Source organism: Crocuta crocuta, unplaced genomic scaffold (genome assembly GCF_008692635.1).
Source record: "Crocuta crocuta isolate KB4526 unplaced genomic scaffold, BGI_CrCroc_1.0 scaffold580, whole genome shotgun sequence".
NCBI classification, from domain to species: domain Eukaryota; kingdom Metazoa; phylum Chordata; class Mammalia; order Carnivora; family Hyaenidae; genus Crocuta; species Crocuta crocuta.
In genome coordinates this window covers 4289722-4305689 of record NW_027527940.1, presented here as the reverse complement: position 1 = coordinate 4305689, position 15968 = coordinate 4289722, and the positions used below count along the sequence as shown (strand labels likewise).

The following is a 15968-nucleotide window of genomic DNA, read 5'->3' as shown; positions in this document are numbered from 1 at the left end:
AAACTGTATACTCCATGTAAACACATAAGGGAATAAAACCACAGATAATGTCGGTTCTGTCTGGGAAAAGGAATGAAATGGCAGGGTGAAGAGACAGTGATTCCTGCTGATTATTCTAGATATGTCATGTATTTGAATGCTTAATGAGCATATACATTGTGAGCACACATTCATGAATAATGAATTAATAGGAAGAGTAAGGAGAGGGGTAGAGGAGATGGGGAAGAATTAAACCATATTCTAGGAAGAACATATGAGTTCTGTTTCCAATTCAGACACTAACTCGCTGCGTGATCTTACCTGTCATCCAACCATACCTGAGCCTCAAATTTTATCATCAGTTAAAAAAATATGTAGTATAATAATGCTGGAAACTATAAATTCTAATGAGCTTCAGGAATGTGAGGGATTATCATCATTCTCAAGGAGTAAAGCCTCTTTTATGGAATTATTGCCATCTTGACCCATCCCATATTACCTCATGAGAGAGACAGGCATCAGGTGTTTAATAAATATAACAATGACTGTGATGATTACTATTCATTTTAGAATAAAAAAGGTGTGTATATGTATTATGGGCTGCTCATTTTACCAAATCTTCATTACTTTGTCTTAGATGAAGACAGGGAAAAATAAAGAGTACATAAGGTGGTATTATTACCCTATGCTTCATTTAGTGTGATTCACTGAAAATAAAGTATTTCCTTTCAACTCTGAACAATTCTTTCTTTAGGTTAATAGAAGCTTCAACAATCAGGTATAAAGATTACTTCAGTAAAAGGCTCCCACTAGTGGTCAACACTTTCTTATTAGGTAAAATAAATGAAGTAATTAAATGAAATGTATTTTTTCTTAAAAGGAATTTTTAATATTCTTCTCCAGTTCAGCAGAAGCTGGATAGAGAGTCATTGCCAAAAGGATCACGTTGAAATCCTTCTATTCCTTTTGCAAAGCCTTCCCTAACCCAGCCCGTCAGGCTATATCACTGGTCACTCTCTGCAGAGCACTGGCCACTTTAGACTGTTCTGTTTTAGACTTCAGACACTTTCATGCTTATGGGCCTTTGCTTATACTGCTCCCTCTATCTGGAATCCCCTTCTAATTTTTTATTTTGATAAACTCCCAATATCCTCCAAGGTCAAGATCACATGCCAGTCCTTTTGTGAGGCCTTCTATGCATATTTGTTATCCATTTCTGTAGAAATTTTCCTCAGGTGTGACTGTGCGCTTTTCTTTTACTCCACATGCCTTGATACAAAAATCCCTGGTTTTCCACCTTTGTTACCCCCAACATATCCCAGGTTATCTGATAAACACTTAATGACTGAAAGTAACAAAAGTGCTTTGCATGCAGTAAGCACTCAAGTATTTGTTAAATGAACTAAGAGTATTATTTAAATTGCTTTTTTAGGTTTATTTATTGAGAGAGCGAGAACGTGTGTGCGTGCGTGCGTGCGTGCGTGTGTGTGTGTGTGTGTGAGCGAGCAAGTGGGGAAAGGGCAGAGGGAGCTAGCAGGCTCCATGCTAGCGCGGAGCTCAACACGGGGCTCAATCCCACGACTGTGAGATCATGACATGAGCCGATATCAGGACTCAGAGGCTTAACTGATGGAGTCACCCAGGCTCCTCTTAATTATTTTTTATATATGAATTCCAATGAGAGACCTACTTGCAAAAAGTTGCTTTTTCTTATCTCTGTCGAAGTTATTTTTCCACTCCAAGATCTGTTGACTGTGTAGAATATTCTTTGAATAACCTGGTTCCAAAAGGAAAACAAACCAAATTAAAAAATTGAAGATAACTATTACTTTACCAAAAGCCATCTTATGAATGTATCTTGAACAAAAAGCTATGTTTTGGTTTTCTGATTATGTTAAGTGTAATTTCTAATGAGAATTAATATTGTATTTTAAAAACTTTAACCATGTAATTTGCATCTGCCCCTATAATTCCAAGAAGAATAAAAAGATATTCTTTGCCTATAAGTCTGCATTTCCCAGCTGCCTACATGGCATTTTATTTACCTCGCATCTTATACAATGATGCCTGATTTAAGCAGTGCTTGTTGGGCTGGATGTTTTGGGAAGGCAAATGAGGTAGGAAATACACACTGATTTGGATGAACAATTGGTGGGTCAGAAGAATAGCTCCCAACAGTGTGATTTAAGAGGGCATTATTCTGGTTATTTTAGCCTTATTCATTGGAATCTTAAAGACTTCCAGTCTTCCAGACTCTCTGGAAACTCAAATACATCTGGGATAACTCCTACTGAGTCCATGCTTGGGCATGAACAATTCTGTTATCAGCTAGGGTTTTAAAGAGCTTAACAACAGATGTTGTTAAAACTCTGGAGAAGACCGTGGACAGGATGAGAGAGGAAGGAATGGGTAGCAACTGTGTTTGAGACTGACGACGTGTGTGTTGTGATGTAGGGGAGGATTGTAGAAGGAAGACAAGGCTGCCATCCTGGAGAGAGGAGGCCACAGTGTTTTCTTAACAATTTTACTTGACAATACTTGTCATTTTCTTGTCTTTTTGTTAATAGTCATTCTACAATTATATTATAACAGACTATTATTAATTATATTAAATTATAACAGACTATTCTAATAGTCTGTTAGGTGATATCTCATTGTGGTTTTGATTGCATTTCCCTGATGACTGGTGATGTTGAGGGCCTTTTCCTGTACCTGTTGGCTATCTGTATGTCCTCCTTAGAAAACTGCTTGATAAATTAATGAGGTTTGGGAGTTGTGTAACAAAGACTTTCACGTTGTACCTGTGATAGAGACATATGGGTTGGATTTGTAACTAATTGAATAACTATTCAGCATTGTAAACAGCAGATGGATGCCAACCCAAGAAAGGCCTCTAATTAGTATTTCATATATATCAGTACTGTTACAATTTATAGATAGATGGCATATAAAGTGTACAGAAAACATAAAAGAGAGAAGGGTAGCTATATTCAAAATTATTATAAAAGATATGTTTATTTTAGTAAGTTTTACTCTTGAGGTAAAAATAAGACCAGAGTGTACTTGTGACCATGATCTGAATGGCTATCAGGTGGAAGAAGCAGTTGACTTATTGTGTGTTGTACTAGAAGGCACAACTAAAACAACTGGATAGATACTCCTTATATTAAAATGCTTTAAAATTGGCCCCATGAAGCAATGGGTCATGTGAGGTAGTAAGGTTTCTTCTCACCACAATTATTTAGGCAGAAGTTGACAGGATTCCTGCAGTAGGTTCAAGCTAGGACTAGCTGGTGTCTAGTTTCTCTATTGGCTCCAATCACTCAGAATCTGACTGAGGTGCTTCAGGGCAGAAAATATGGCCTACTCAACAGTGTATTCTTAACACTAGGTTGGCAGAAGTTCATATAAGAAAGATGGAGGATTTTTAGCACAGAAATTATACATATGAAAATAAATATTAAGAATACCATTTATCATAGTTCCATGACTCTTCTCTCAAGTGCAAGTCAATTTTTTTTTAATTTTTTTTTAGTGCAAGTCAATTTTAATACATATTATTACATCAAAGTTTTCTATGTTGAACATTATATTTTTATCCTTATTTTTAATTTTGATTATACATTTATCTTAAAGTGTGAGTTTCCTACAAAAACTTCATATTTATATACCCTTCAATATTTTATATTATTTTTGGAGGTATTGTGTTACTGAAAATTATAAAGTTTTAATCTGTATTTATTTTTGCTTATTTTATTATTCTTTTTTTTACAGAATTTTAAAAATTCACAAATGTTTTGACTAAGTATTTCCTATTTTTAGCCTCTGCTAACTTACTTGTCTAATAATATTACAAATGTACCTGGATTCCATTTTTCCATAGTCTAAATCTCTTTATTCAGTTGCCCCACTTCATCAGCACATTTATTGGTTTCCACATTACTGATTCAGCATTTTAGCTTATTTAGGTAGGGGTACCATCTAGTGGTGAGAATATGGAGCTGCTTGGTTCTACATCAATTACTCTTGTTTTTGAACTTAATTTTGTTCTACCACTCTTAAGTAAATAAAAGAGAAATGAATCCCAATTTAAAAAATAGCAAACAAAATTTAAAAATTAATAATAGTAAGAATAATTGCTTATTACCAGTGAGAGGAATGAAATTTNGGGTCTCCAGTTAATTTGGTAATTTGACTCTTAAGTCAGTTTCCTTTCTTTCTTTATATCTATTGAGCTGGAAACCTCTAATTTACAAGTATAGGTCACAGGAATGCAAATATGTGTTTGGTGGCTGTATCAGACAGGTTTTGATAAGTGGATTGAATGAAGACATAGATTGCTCATTGTAGGTAACCTACATTCAGATGAACAGACTCAAACGCTGGAAGCATGGTTCTTCTGACAGGAAGTGGTGAAAGATTCCTAATCCACTGTGGTCAATATGGCTCTAAAAAGTATTTCTTCACAGTCTTCTGCAGAATGTGGACTTAAAAAAATTCTAATATACATTTTTTCCTTTCTCTGTCAAGAGAAGTTCTCAAGGGGAAAGAGTCAAGCTATTAGTGATGAGCAGTCTCCACCACAATTTAGTCATTTAGGAAATATCAGTACCTTGCTCTCAGCAACTAAAATCTTGGCATTTTGGTCTGAAGTGATGGCTTCAGGCCAATCAAGACATTGAATACATCGCTAAGACATCATCTGAGCAAGCCAGAGAAATGTCTTTGCTGCCAGCACCAATGTCAAAAGAAGTATTTTCAATCTCATCGCTTATTTTAAAAACTCATGTGAGCACCTCTTTCCTCAGAAGTCAGCATATGCCAGTTAGGATAAGCAGAATCTTTTATTCACTGGCAATTTCTTTGCATGGCATGTGAAACTGCAAACTCAAGGCTATAATTTGCTACTATTTCCAATTTTCATTTTCATTCACTTTCAAGAGACTTATTTCTCAAATGCCAACTTGTCTCTGGAAATAAAGGAGAATATGGAGTAATTTTGGGTGCATTCTTGAGTAGTGATGTTCTTTTTGCCGTATGCATAGTTGGTGCTGTCTTTCTGTCTAAAAACAGCTGGCAAAATAATTAACTAAACAAATGAAAAAGTCTTTTCCTGTAGCATACGTCTTTAGTGATAAACAGAAATAAAAGTTGCCCAACTTTTCTTCATCATACGAGTGCCACACATAAGCTAATATTTGAGCCATACTTTGTGTCAGCAGTTTCTTCCAACTAAAGAAAGTAAAACAACTGAATAACTCTGGCTTGCAAACAAAAACAATATACTAGTTGTTCTACATCATATGCCACTGAGATTATATAACTTTCAGTAGGGTTATATGATAAATTAATTTAGATTTTTCTGAGATATCTGTCTTTATTTTCAAGGCTGATCTTTCTAAGTATCTTAGAAATAGTGTGATCTGATCAGTTTTTGCCATGAGCAGGATGGAGAATGATGCCTCTCTCTTCACTTTTATGCCATTAACAACATTCATTAATTTCATACTAGAAAACCTATTTTGCATTTGTTCTAGAAAAACTCACAGTACTCTGAAATAATGTACAAGTTCCAATGACTTCATGCCATTATTTGACCAGATTTCACAATAGAAAAGGCACTGGAGAGAATAGATAACCAGTCCTTTAATAAAATTTTTTTTCCAGATATTCATGTGATACATTTTATATGCATTTTCCTTATTTATTTATTTTAAAAAATGTTTATTTGTTTATCTTGAGAGAGAGCGAGTGAGTGAGCATGAGTGGGGAAGGGGCAGAGAGAGAGGGAGAGAAAGAGAGTCACAGGGCTCAAACCTACCCAGGCGCCCCTGCATTTTCCTGTTTTAGATGGCACTATGACGTTATTACAATAGATGCACCTATCTCAGTATGCAGAGATTCATAGTCTATAGTCTCATTTGGATCTTGTTGACTATTTATGATATGATGATGTTTTGAATCACCCTGTTATCATTATTTCATTGCAGGTATTTTACACTTTAGTAATTATTTCTGAGTAATGGATTTAGTTTTGTGAACTGGGAATAAAGAAGCATAAGAACAGAGTGTAAAATTTAAAGATATCAATAATATGCAAATGCCATGAAAATGTGTCAGCAGAGATAATTGAATCCTGTTAATTGACCAACTTAGTTCTTTTTGTTCAACGATTAACATGACAGAATTTCTAAGAAAATGTGAATTATATATGAACAAAACTATTTCATGGCTTTTTATTCTGAAATTATAAAACTTTGTGGGGACCACTTGCTAGATTATCACAGACCATCACGGGTCCAGGGATCATACTTCAGCAAATATCAAACCAGACACGTTAGAAAGAGAAAACTTAGATCTATTTTACAATTCTATTATTTAACATCTTTTCTAAGAATAAATTCCAATAAAAAGTTCTTCTGTAGAGAGCATTTTCTAGGTTGGGCTGGATTACCGCTAAGATCTTTTCAAGCTCTTGAGATTTTAAATTATACTATTAATATGCCCTGGATTTATAGAACAATCAACAATCAGAACCCAGTAATTCCTATGGGATTGAAGCAAGAGTTAATGTGTAGAATTCTTAAGCATACATAATTTCATTTATTCACTCAATAAATACTACTGTATATCTAGTATGTGCCAGTCCTTATTCTAGGTATTGGAGATTCTGTAATGAAAGATAAAGACGAATTCCCCGCTCTAATGGAGTTTCTATCATAGAGAAGGAGCATCTAAAATGTAAATGTCAGATGATATACAAGCTAAGAAGAAAAATAAAGCAGAACAAATGAATAGAGAGTATGGGGTGGGGGAAGAGGGAGAAGAAGGGTGAAGAAGGCAGTGTGTTCAGGGAAGGCTTCACTAATAAGGAATATCTGAGCACATAGCTGGATGAAGTAAAGGAGCAAAGTTACGCGGAAATCTACAGAAAGAGTATTTCAGGCAGAGGAAAGAATAAGAAAAAAGCACCTGAGGCAGAAGTCGAGTTGGTCTGTCCAGGACAGCACTATGGCCAAAGCACAGTAAGGGAGGGCAGAATAATAGGAGAGATGAGATTGCAGATGTTGTAAGGGTGTGTGCACGTGTGTGTGCACGTGTGTGTGTGTGCGCGCGCGTGCGTGTGTGTGTATGTGTGTGGTGGGGGTTTTGTGGGAGGGATTTTGGAGTCTTGGCAAGGATGCTGGCTTTTACTCTGAAATGGGAAATCACTGGAGGGTTTCAACAGAAGAGTGACATGATCTGACTTACATTTCCAAAGGATTACTCTGCTTTGTGGGACTACCCTTTAGGGCAATAAAGGTGTAAGCAGGGAGGCCAATTAGAAGTAATCCAAGTGAGAAATAAGGGTGACTGTCTCAGGGTGATTTGTGGTGGCGGGGATTTAGTACAGTGGTGTGGTTAACAGGCAAAAATAACTTCTGAGATAGTCTTAGAAGACAGTGACACCTTCTGGCTCAAAGAAAGACTGACAAAGTTTTACAACAGAAGAGAGCCAATGTAAAAGCCAAGAATGAAGTTTCTAAAGGAGAAAGAGAATGGTAGTATTCTGTAACTTGACAAAACCTAAGAAATTCATGGCCAACAAAAAGTACCCTAAGAATGAGACAATTCTCCTCGGAGGTTACAGCCTGGTAATATTACTGGGGGATGTGAGCCAAACACAAGGGCTATCTTGCTTGAGTGTGGCTATGACAGAGGGGTTTGTCCTGGGGCTCGTCTGGAATTCCTCTAAGGATAATCTGGGAGACTGGGCAAAGATGCCAGATGTGGTTGCAATGTGTACTGCAGCCCTGTGTGCTCTGACTCACAATTCATGCCTGCCTATGACTGGTCAATATGTTCTGTTAAATTCTTATATGATTTGTTTTCTAATTACATGTAAGCTATTTCTCATTATTATTTCCGGTTCTAACTTTGAGATACATCTTTTTCTGGGAAAGGGTGATGAAATTTCTTTTCAGTATTATTTGCAAATGTTAAGTATCAACTAGGTATCCCTATCAGTAACAAAGCAAAAAGTGTACCTCAGATGACCAGACAGAATGAATATATTACTCTAATTTTGTATACAAGAGACCTCTTAAGCACTCAGTACTTATAAGAAAGAGAATAGATATAAATCACGAATTCAATTTTACTGCACCTTCCTTCCACTTAAAATAATCATTATAATCCATGTTACTTTTTGCATAAAGATCTGAAGGCCTGGATAGTAGACAGTGATAAAACGGAGACTTGTAGAGTTATATTAAGACAAAAGAGGACCCAGCCTACCGTGGTGATGTAGCGAGAGTGGAATTCTGGAGCATCTTTCAGGAACGTGAGGCCAGGGTGTGTATCGACCACATCCTAAAGAAGATTACAACCAAAACCAAATTAACAAACATACCAAAAAACAAAATAAAAAAACACAACAGAATTTTTCCTTCCTGTAGAATAAGTAGCCAGTTGAGCAAACCTGCTATTTTTAGAATACTGAACAACACACTTAAAATTTAACGTTATTAAATTCAAATTTTATTATAAACATACTTATGTGTGTCTTTTGATATGCTAGTATACTTCAATAAAGCATTAAAATTGTAATTTAACTATATTTGGTGCTTTATGAATCAAATGTCTTAGAGGTACATAATTCTAACATGTCAAGGCATGTCAGAGAAATGCACCACACAAATTCTGGGGTAGGGGTTAAGAGAAATTTACACAGAAAAGTGACAAGACATAAGCCAACTACAATGATTCTTTCTTAACCTAGAGACATGGGAAATTTCTGAGGGAAAAAAAATAGCCATGTAGCCAAATAGTTTGAAATCTATGTTAAATCATATGAGCCAGCTAAATGTCCATCAGAATAACTGTGTGGACAAATCTGTTTTTAATTTATGATTTTAGTTTTATTTTAAAATTTGCTATCTTGTTCTCATGGAAGACTATTAGAATTTTAAAACCCTGAAATACCATTTTTCTTTTCTTTTCTTTTTTAATGTTCATTTTTGAGAGAGAGACAGAGACAGAGTGCGACTCGGGGAGGGGCAGAGAGGGCTTCAGGCTCTGAGCTATCAGCACAGAGCTTGATGAGGGGCTTGAACCCATGAACTCCAAGATCATGACCTGAGCTAAAGTCGGATGCTTAAATGACTGAGCCACCCAGGCGCCCCAACCATTTTTATTTTCTAATTAGATTTTAAAGCACTTTGAATGAAACTGGAAAACCTATTGGAGATATTACCATTAATTTAATAACCAGAGGCAATAGCAAGGCCAGCATAGATATAAACTATTAATTGGTTAGTTATAAATGGGGAGACATCAATTATATTTCTTTTCTTTGATTCTTCAGAAAGGTTAGCTATACATACCTACCAACAAAGTCTCAAAGCAATGGACCTTACTATTTAACTTTTATTTAGAAATAATTTTAGACCTTTGGAAAAGTTGCAAAAATAGTAGAGATTTCCTCTGCCCTTCTCCCAGCTTCCCATAATGGGAACAACTTACAAACCATAGTATAATGATCAAAACTAGGAAACGAACATTGATACAATACTACACTACAGACATTATTCAAATATCCCTTAGTGCTTTTTTCTGTCTCAGAATCTTACATGGCGTTTAGTTCTTGTGTCTCATTGGTCTCTCCCAATCTCTGACAGTTCCTCAGTCTTGTATTTTATGATCTTGACACTCTTAATGGGTTCTGGTCAATTATTCTGTAGAATGTCTCTCAACATGGTTTAGTCTGATTTCTCATGATTAGATTAAGGTTACACATTTTCAGTAGGTATATCTCAGAAGTGGTATTGTGTCCTTTTCAGTCATACAAGAGTATGATGTAGATATGTCTTATATCTTGTAGAGTTAATGTTGATCACACTTGGCTTAAATGGTGACTGCTGGGTTTGGTATCATAAAATTATTTCCCCTTAATAGTTAATAAATATCATAGGGGGAGATACTTTAAGACTGCTAATATCCTGTTTCTCTGCAAATTTTTGCCCCTTGATTTTAGCAGTCATTTGTGGAACCTAATTGTGACATTTATACTGTGGTGCTTATTTTGTATTTCCCTCATTTTTTCTACATTAACTGGAATTCTTCTGTAAGGAAGAGCTATCCCTCCACTCCCACATATTTTTCAGTTCATATCAGTATCACTCATGGGTATTTATTTTATTCTATGGGTTATAATCCAACACTATCATTATTTATTTTATTGCTCAAATTGATATTGCACTGGCCACTAGGAACTCTATCAGGTTGGCCCCTGTGTCCTCTTAACATGCCTCATCCTTTTGTAAGCACCTTCATGTAACATAACATGGTCCAGGCTCATATTATATTTTCCATGTTACAATCCTGGAATCAACCTTTTTTCCCCAAATAGCTCTGGCTCCTTTATTGGAAAATTGTTTTTAAAAACCATGTAGAAATCTGGGTGCTAGGTATGCTTCTGGACCCTCTTAGCAGGAAGAACTAGGAATATATGTAGGTATAGCAGCCACCCCTTATCTGCTGGGGATACCTTCCAAGACTCCCAGTGGTTGCCTGAAATTACAAACAGTAGTGAACCCTATATATACTATGTTTTTTCCTATACGTATGATAAATTTATAGATTAGGCCCAGTAAGAGGTTAACAATGAAAGCAAACAATTATAACAATATACTATAATAAAAGTTACATGAATGTGATATCTCTCAAAATATCTCACTATACTCTGTACTCACAGATATGAGATGATAAAATGCCTCACGGTAAGATGAAATGAGGTGATTAACGTAGGCATTGTGAGGTAGCCTTGGGCACTACTCATCTGACATTATGTCAGGAGGATCATCTGCTTCTAGACTGCAGTTAACTCAATAACTGAAACTGCATATAAAGGGTGAACTCCTATATACTAATCCACACACACACACACACACACACACACTCTTCTATTTCTTTCTATATTTGTCTATGTACCCTAAAAACTACATAATTGTATAATGGGTTCTAACCACGAGGTACATTCTAACTTTCCCTCTTTCCTTTGTAACTTTAACAGAATTGCCAACCTATATCCCATTGAGAAAAAAATTTACTAAACAGAGTACAGTATTTGTGCACAGTTCTTTTCGTCTTTAGTCTTACAGTGTCCAAGTAAAATACTGTTTTCCAAGGTTACTTAGGTTAGTTGTCTCCCATTCTTCCTTTATCCTCTTTGATGTGGTTATAATACAGTTTAGTTCATTTACTACTATTTATTATTTTGTTCTAAGTTTCTTTCCCAAAGGTACAGGTTGATTTTAATTCATTATTTCTTAGAGGGAGAGTGTTTGAATATTACTATGGTTCTTAGAGTCAGAGCTAACACAGAATTGACATCTTAACAATTTCAAGTTCTCCCACTCATAAAGACCTTGCTCTCCATTTATATAAATCTTATTTCATTTCTCTCAGCAACGTTTTGCTGTTTTTAGCATACAGGTCTTACACACCTTTGTCAGATTCATCTCTACGTATTTAATATTTTTGGGTGATATAAATGGTATTTTTAAAATTTCAATTTCTAATTTTTGTTGCTGGTATATGGAAAGAGAATTGATTTTTGTATTCTGATCATGTCATCTGTAAACATTCTAAACTCTCTTATTAAATACAGTTTTAGCAGCATCCCACTAACTTTGATATGTTGTATTTTCGTTTTCATTTAGTTCAAGATATTTTTTAATTTTCCTTTTGATTTCTTCTCTGACTCAGGTTATTTAAAAGTGTTAGTTACCAAATATTTGGAGAATTTTCAAAGATCTTTTATTCTTTCTAATTTAATCCCATTAAAGTCAAAGAAATCCTTTATTCTGTGATGATTTAGTTTCTGAACTAAATTTTAAAAATTTATTGAGATTTGTTCTATGGCCCAGAATATGGTCTATCTTGGTAAATATTCTGTGTACATATTAAAGGAACATGTATTCTACTGTTGTTTGGTAAATGTCAATTAGGTCAAGTTGGTTGATAGTATTGTTCAAGCATTCTATATCCTTATTGATTTTTTCTCAACTTGTTCATTATTGAAAGCGGCACATGGAAATCTACAATTATAATTGTGAACATAGCCTTGCAGTTCTATCAGATTTTGCTTCATGCATTGTGAAGGTCTATTATAAGGTGCATAAGCATTTAGATTCATCATATTGTTATATTGTTTATGAATTGTTGTATTCTTGATGAATTGATCCCTTTATCATTCTTGTTATATTCTTCATGAATTGTTATACCCTTGATGAATTGTTACATTCCTGATAAACTAACTGATCCCTTTATCTTTCCCTAGCAACATGACCTGCTTTAAAACTTTGTTTGATACTAATATAGCCACCCAGCTTTCTTTTCTTTTTGTGGCAAAAAAACCCCCACATAACATAAAATTCATTCTCCCAACAATTTTTCAATGTATAGTACAATGATGTCAACAACTTGTACATTGTGTGACAGATCCCTCCCACTCCAATCATGCATGACTGAAACTCTACACCCATCGAACAACTCACCACGCACCCTTCCCCCCAGGCTCTGGCAAGAAATTCTTCTTCCTGGGAGCCTGACTACTTTAGATACCTCAAATACGCAGAATAGTGCAGTATCTGTCTTTTTGTAACTGGATTATTTCACTTAGCATAATGACCTCAAAGTTTATCCACGTTGCTGTATGTGACGGAAGTTACTTTCGTTTTAAAGGCTGAGTAATACTTCATTATATGTATATACTACATCTTCTTTGTTCATCATCTGATAGACATTTAGGTTGCTTCTACTTCTTGGCTACTGTCAATAAGGCTCAACCAACACAGGAATGCATAAGATCTCTTTGAGATTGTTTTCAATTCTTTTGGAAAAATACCCAAAAGTCGTATTGCTGGGTCATACAATAGTTCTATTTTAAATTTTTTGAGGAACCTTGATACTATTTTCCATAGAGGCTATACTATTTTACATTCTAACCATCAGTGTGTAAGTATTCCAATTTCTCTACATCCTCACCAACGCTTTTTTTTGTTGTTGTTGTTAAAGGACAGTATCCATTCTAACAGGTATGAGAGGATATCTCACTGTGGTTTTGATGTGCATTCCCCTGCTTATTTACTGATATTGAACATCTCTTCATATGCTTGTTAGACATTTCATCTTCTTTGGAGAAATGTCTATTCAAGTCCTTGCTCTTTTAAAATCAGGTTATTTTCTGGGGCGCCTGGGTGGCTTAGTCGGTTAAGCGTCCGACTTTCGCTTAGGTCATGATCTCGCGGTTCGTAGGTTCGAGCCCCGCGTCGGGCTCTGTGCTGACAGCCAGCTCAGAGCCTGGAGCCTGTTTCAGAGTCTGTATCTCCCTCTCTCTCTGACCCTCCGCCGCTCACACTGTCTCTCTCTCTCCTAGAAATAAATAAAAATATTAAAAAAATAAAATAAAATCAGGTTATTTCTATTGTTGCTGCTATTGAGTTGTATGAGTTCTTATATATTCTGGATATTAACCTTTTATCAGATATGCTTCCAGGTTTATTTTTTTCATTCTGTAGGCTGTCTTTTACTATGCTGATTCTTTCCTTTGCTGTGCAGAAATTTTAAAGTTTGATGTAGTCCCATTTGTCTGGTTTTGCTTTTGGGGCTTCTGCTTTTTTGGTCATATCCATTAAATCATTGCCAAATCCAATGTCATGAAGCTTTCCCCCTATGTTTTCTTCTAGGAGTTTTATAGTTTCAGGTCTTATGTTTAGGTCTTTAATCCATTTTGAGTTAATTTTTGTACATGGTTTAAGAATATAACTTCTTTCTTTTGCATATGGATATCCAATTTTCCCAACACCATTTGTTGCTAAGCCTTCCCTACTGTGTAGTCTTGGCACCTATGTTGAAGATCATTTGACTGTATATGCAAAAATGTGTAGGTTTATAATATGTTTTGAGGTTTGGAAGTGTGAAGCTTCCAGCTTTGTTCTCCTTTCTCAGGACTGTTTAGGCTATTCCAGGCCCTTTGAAATTCCATATAAATTTTAGAATTGTTTTTTGTATTTCCGCAGAAAATGCCATTGGTATTTTTAAACTTTATTGGGGAATAACTGATATACAAAAACACTGCACATATTTAATATATACAATTTGATGAGTTTGGACATATGTAGCCATCATAGGAAACCATCACCACAATTAAGGTAATGTAATAACATATTTATTACCTCCAAAAATTTCCTTGTGTTTTTTTCTCTTTTGTCTGTCTGTTTGTTTTGGTAAGAATAGTTAACACAAAATCTATCCTTTTAATAAATTTTAAATTGCACAGTAGAGTATTGTTAACTATATGCACTATGTTGTACACATGTCTAGAACCTAATTTGTCTTGCATAACTAAAACTATATCACTGAACAACACCTTCATGATTCTACTATCTTCATGAGTCTTCAGACTTATAGAAGCAGAGAACAGAATGGTGGTTGCCAGAGGATGGGGGAAGGGGACCTTTGGGATTTTGACAGAGCACGAACTGATCTGGAAAGATTGCTCTCAGTAGTATGAGCATTTAACAATATTAATTCCTTCAATCCATGAACACAGTAGGTCTTTCCATTTATTTGTAAGAGCTTTCTTTTGATTAGTGTTAGCATGCCATATCCTTTTCTCTCCTTTTCCTTTTAATCTATTTGTGCTTATAATTAAAGTACATTTTTTCAGGCAACATATATATATATATGCGCATATATATATATACATATATAATATTTAATCTTGAGAGAGAGAGAGAGAGACAAAGCAGGAGTGGGGGAAGGGCAGAGAGAGAGGGAAACACAGAATCGGAAGCAGGCTCCAGGCTCTGAGCTGTCAGCACAGAGTCTGATGCAGGGCTCAAACCCACAACTGTGAGATCATGACCTGAGCTGAAGTCAGCTACTTAACCAACTGAGCCACCCAGGCGCCCCTTGGGTCTTGCTTTTTTTTCTAATCTTTGCCTTTTGAGGGTATTCACATCACTTATATTTGATGTGTTATAGATACTAGTATGGTTATGTTTAAACCTATAATCTTGTTATTTGTCCCATTCATTCTTTGTTCCCCTTTTTCTTCCTTTCCTTTCTCCTTTTGAGTTTATTGAGTATTCTTTATAACATCTTATTTAAAAGCTTTTTTGGCTTTTTAGCTATAACTGTTATTTCTGTGGTTGTGTCAGAGGGTATAGCGTACATCTTTAACTTACTACAGTCTGCTTTCAAGTGATGCTACACCACTTCATGGATTATATGTGAACTATACAATAGTATACTTCCATTTTTCTTCTCCCGACCTTTATGCTATTGTTATCAAATTTTACTTAGGCGTATGTTATAAACACCACAAAACATTGTTGATAGTTTTGTTTAAATAGTTGTCTTCTAGGGCGCCTGGGTGGCTTAGTCGGTTAAGCGTCTGACTTTCGCTTAGGTCATGATCTCGCGGTTCGTGGGTTTGAGCCCCACGTCGGGCTCTGTGCTGACTGCCAGCTCGGAGCCTGGAGCCTGTTTCAGTCTGTGACTCCCTCTCTCTCTGACCCTCCCCTGCTCACGCTGTCTCTCTCTCTCTCTCCTAGAAATAAATAAAACATTAAAAAAAATTTATAAAAAAAAAATAGTTGTCTTCTAAAGAGATCTGAACAATAAAAACTTATTTACATTTATCCATTTAGTTACCATTTCTGGAACTCTGCATTCCTTTATGTAAATTTGTATTTCCATGTGGTATTATTTTCTTCTTTGATTAAACAACTCCCTCACCCTGAAACACATTTCTTGTAGTGATTTCTGCTAGTGATGAATTTTTTCACCTTTTCTATGTCCAAAAAAATTTGTAATTCACCTTCTTTTTCGAAAGATATTTCCACTGGGTATGGTATTCTAAGTTGATAGCTTTTTCTTTGAGTACTTTTTGTTTTAAGTTTATTTTGAGAGAGAGAGAGAGAGAGAGAGAGAGAGAGAGA

The 15968-nt window shown here is 35.4% G+C and overlaps 1 protein-coding gene across 1 annotated transcript in view; it reads right to left on the bottom strand.

Annotated features, from left to right (window-relative positions):
• Positions 1-15968, bottom strand: part of PPP2R3A (protein phosphatase 2 regulatory subunit B''alpha) — a 163132-nt gene that overhangs the window by 63490 nt on the left and 83674 nt on the right. The window contains exons 6-7 of the mRNA XM_077752333.1: positions 8257-8331; positions 1670-1756 (exon numbers count right to left, since the gene is read on the bottom strand). Coding sequence (XP_077608459.1) covers positions 1670-1756; positions 8257-8331 — 162 coding nt within the window. The remainder of the gene's footprint in view (positions 1-1669; positions 1757-8256; positions 8332-15968) is intronic.